The sequence below is a fragment of the Corvus brachyrhynchos genome, unplaced genomic scaffold (genome assembly GCF_000691975.1).
Source record: "Corvus brachyrhynchos isolate BGI_N302 unplaced genomic scaffold, ASM69197v1 scaffold58, whole genome shotgun sequence".
In the NCBI taxonomy this organism is placed as follows: Eukaryota; Metazoa; Chordata; class Aves; order Passeriformes; family Corvidae; genus Corvus; species Corvus brachyrhynchos.
This window is the reverse complement of record NW_008239539.1, coordinates 694317-698379: the sequence shown is the minus strand read 5'-3', so window position 1 is coordinate 698379 and position 4063 is coordinate 694317. Positions and strand designations below refer to the sequence as shown.

The 4063-nt window shown below is 45.2% G+C and overlaps 1 protein-coding gene across 5 annotated transcripts in view; it reads left to right on the top strand.

Annotated features, from left to right (window-relative positions):
• SLX4 (SLX4 structure-specific endonuclease subunit) overlaps positions 1 to 4063 on the top strand; it is a 29000-nt gene that overhangs the window by 15570 nt on the left and 9367 nt on the right. For 3 of the 5 annotated variants that reach the window (XM_017741251.1, XM_017741252.1, XM_017741250.1), the window contains exons 9-10: positions 585 to 864; positions 2132 to 2220. The exons of 1 other annotated variant lie outside the window; for it this stretch is intronic. In XM_017741251.1, the coding sequence (XP_017596740.1) occupies positions 585 to 864; positions 2132 to 2220 (369 nt within the window). The remainder of the gene's footprint in view (positions 1 to 584; positions 865 to 2131; positions 2221 to 4063) is intronic. One more of the 5 variants, XM_017741253.1, reaches the window with a different exon arrangement.

The window sequence follows — 4063 nt, the reverse complement described above, 5'->3', positions numbered from 1 at the left end:
GGAATGTTTTTAAAATCATGGCAGGAGTGTGTTTTTCCTCTGATTCTTTCCATTCACAGAAATGGCTGGACCATTTTTACTTAGAAATAAACAAGCAAAATTATTTTTTGGGAAACGAAGACCAAACCTGGAAAATACCCACTCCAAGGTGAAAGTTTGATTTAGTTACATGTAACTGCAAAAACATTTCAGAACTCAGAACAGAAGCACCTGGAGAGCTTCAGCTGTGACTTTTGCCAGGAACTCCAGCTATAATGAAGTATTTAGATGTTGGATTGGGAGCATTTCCCCCATCCTTTCTCCCTGCTTGGCAGTTGCCTGCACAGACATGCTCCTGGAGAAACCAACTTTTCTGCATTTTCTGTTCTAGTTTTCTTTCTTCTGTTCAGAGCTGTCTTATCTCTGGAGATTCCTTCATAAAACTGCAGAGAGCTGTTCCTCAGAATCCCCTGTACCTGGGCAATGCTCTGTGATCCTTCATAGATGTTTCAGGAGTATGAAGTAGAGACCATACTCTGAGCTTTGCAAACACACAAAACAAGACCTAATTTATTGGTGTCTTTTTTTCCTCCTCATTTGATCAGAATAAGCCAGAGAACCTCCAGCCACCAATGGGGTCTCACCAGCCAGAAGTATCCCAGCAAACTCAGCCTGACCTCAGTTCTCAGGAACCCATTTGCACAAAGGTTGGAGGCCAAACTTCTAATGAATCCAAAGCAGGCCCCAGAGGAGATGGGCAGCTTTTATCCCCGAGCCAGAAGGACATTCAGACCCTGCAGGACCTTGTGGAGTTGGCCAGGGAAGGACTCACCCTTACTCAATGGAACCTTGACACTGGCCATGTTCAGGCAGCAGAGCAGCCAGGTGAGTTCTGGCAGCTTTGTGAGCCCTGCCCCTGATTCCTTGAGCTACACAGAGCCAGACTTAGGCTGGGCTGAGACAGAGAGCCATGGCAGCACCCACAGGTTGTTGGTGTTTATCCAAGAGGTGATGTTGTGGGGGCACTTTTTCCTCCTGTAAGATTTAGATACAATCAACCTGATATTTCTGAAATTATTCATAAATCCCAGCTTTTAAGAGAACTCCTGGACTGCAGATACTAAATTTTATTTTAAAATTAAAGATATCAAAGTATTTTCTGCTAGGAAAGAGCCTGGATGTGTTCAACAGTTAGAACAAAATCTTCATTCCTTCTTACCTTGGGCATACAAGAGAGCTGGAGAGGGACTTTTCACAAGGATATATAGGACAAGGGGGATCGGCTTCAAACCAAAGGAGTGTTTATTTAGATTAGATACTGGGAAGAAATTTTTCCCTATGAGGGTGGGCAGGCCCTGGCACAGGGTGCCCAGAGCAGCTGTGGCTGCCCCTGGATCCCTGGCAGTGTCCAAGGCCAGGTTGGACGGGGCTTGGAGCAAGCTGGGATAGTGGAAGGTGTCCCTGCCCATGGCAGGGGGTGGGACTGGATGGGCTTTAAAGTCCTTTCCAACCCAAACCAGTCTGTGATTCTGTGGTTCTGCCTGGACAGCCTTTCTGTTATGTGCACTGTCTTTTCAGGTCTTGAGACAGTCGGATGAGAGAGATGCACAAGAGGGATGATTTTGTGTTGGACATCAATTACACAAACCTGAAGTTAATCTATGCCTACACAGGGTTGAAAAAATACAACACCTGGAATTCCTTTGTGGGCAGCTCTAATGTCCCCAGTCACAGTTGCAAATGGTGCACAACTGCATATTTCAAGGGCAGTGGTACCCCTTAAAGTGCTCTGGCTCTTCAGCAGAATCTATTGTGTCTCCTGTTCATCTGTGAACAAGAACATGGTTACTAAGCTCACCTGTCTGCATTTGCACTTGGATATAATATTCCTCATTCCCCCTGCTAAACTGGAGCAAATGGTCCCTGGCTCTTTAATGTATATAAATAACAGTGGAATGGTGCTTAGGAACCCTCAGCCTGGCACAACCCAGAGCCAAACCTTGCAAAAAGGCATGAGGGAGAGAATGAGCCTTCAGCCCAGCCAGCCTGGTCATAGCAGCTGTCACAGCAAGGATCCTGTTAGGAGTTCTTAGATCATTCTGTCTCACAAGGAAGTTGTATGTGATTTGTGATGTGCATTTTCTTCCCTGAGGAGAAGAACTGACTCCCAGTGATCCTCCACATAGTGGCTTTGTGCCCCCATCCAAGGAGAAGAGCCTTCTCAGGAGCAGCAGTAAAAGAGTAAGGATAACCATTTTTTCCACTCTTTATAGATTCATCTATAACAATAAAGCTGTTGCATTTGTGCAATTCAAAAAAGTGTGGAATATTCCCCATTCCTTTCTGTGGAAACAAAGTGGTGCTTAAGGTTCACAGTGACTGAGGATTCATCATGGGCACAGGTGAGATCAGCACACCTGGGGTGTTCCATCGATGCCCACAAGAGCCTGGGGATTTTTCAGTACTTGTCTTCCCTGATGGGAGATGATTTAAATGCCAGGGAACAGAAGGCCAAGCTGAGCAGGTTAGAGAATTGTGTTGTAGCACTGAGTGTGGGGTTAGGAACCAGGGATGCAGCTGCAGCATGTTATGCAATACACTGCTTTAATGCCCAGGTTATCCAGGAGAAAACTGGCTGCAGCCCAGGAGAGACAGAGCTGCTGGTGCTCCCTCTGGGCTCACACACCAGCCAGAGCTCCTTCCTCTTCTGGCACCTTCCTCCCCACTCTGTCCTGCAGTGGGAGAGGGAATTCTTGCAAGGACCGCTTGGTTTGTACTAAGTCCTGGCATAAAAGCCTGGTAGGTGATGTGGAATGCTGCAAGAGCCATGGAAGATGAGCAGATTTTGCTGCTAATTGAGCTTTTAAAGGGTTTGGTATAGAAAACCCCCAGTTGTGGGAACACAGAGGATCTTGTTTAAAAATCAGTGTGTGCTCTGTGGTGACTGAGAAACGCAGCCTAGTAAGTCACAGATGATTTTTTTTATCAAGCCTGTATTGTTCTGTAGATCTCATCTTACCCCACATACCACAGAGGATGTGGTATGAAAGTATAATCAGTTTTATTCAATTGAAGTTCACACAAAATAACACTAATTCATTTTCTTACCAAGGTCATTTACTTTATCTGATGAAACTTACTGTCTTTTGTTTGATAGTAAATAATCATGCCATGAAAGGAAGTACATTTTGGTACTGGATAAATTTTGGTTCTCTGACAACATACTTTCATATTGTACTTGAAGGATTAAGATACTCCTAAAAGGAGACAATTCCTTGAGGTGGAAATCAGTATTAAACTTGAGCATCCCAGCTACTTGGTACAGAAACTCTAGGTATTCTTGGGAAGTATTTAAAAAAATTATCCTTAGCAGGAAAGTCTTGCTTTGTTTTTCTATTAAACCAGAAGCCTTTAGCAGTACAGAAACTATTCTCACACTGTTGTTGAAACTCAGTTGCTCCCAGCAAAACCAGTATGGTCACTTTTTCAGAGTCTGTTTGATTCCATTATAGTTTTCCTGAGCAAGTGAAGTGTTGTTGAAGAGCTGGATTGCCAGTGGGAGAGATTTGTGCTTTAGGTGAGCACAGTGTAACCATGTAGAGCAAATGCACCCATTGCATTGGTAACACATCCCCTGTGCTGAAGACCCTTGGTCACATCAGTGGGCTCCAGTCTCAGTGGCCTCCTCAGTGTTCTGGTGTGTTCTCAAACACACAGCTCGTACCTGCTCAGAGCTGTCTTCTGGCCAGTTTCTTTGCCTTGCACAGAGAATGGAGCAGCCAGGAGGTTTCTGGCCTTGTTTAATTTCCCTGTTCTTGATTGATAATTTTAGCATCAGGAGGAAAGCTGTTCTGGGCTCGCTGCCTGGAACGTCACATTGGGAGCCTGTGTTTGCTGGCGGCCCCAGAGCTGCCTCGCAGGTAGCCCACCTGCCAAGAATAAGAAAGCAAGAAGAATAAGAAAGCAAGAAGAATCAGTTTAGTTTCCAGACTGAGTTTCCTGTCTTCCCTTTGGAGGTCAGTCCACAGCACTGCCACAACAGGCAGAATGTTCCCTAGCCCACCTATGAAGGCTGGGAGAAGCA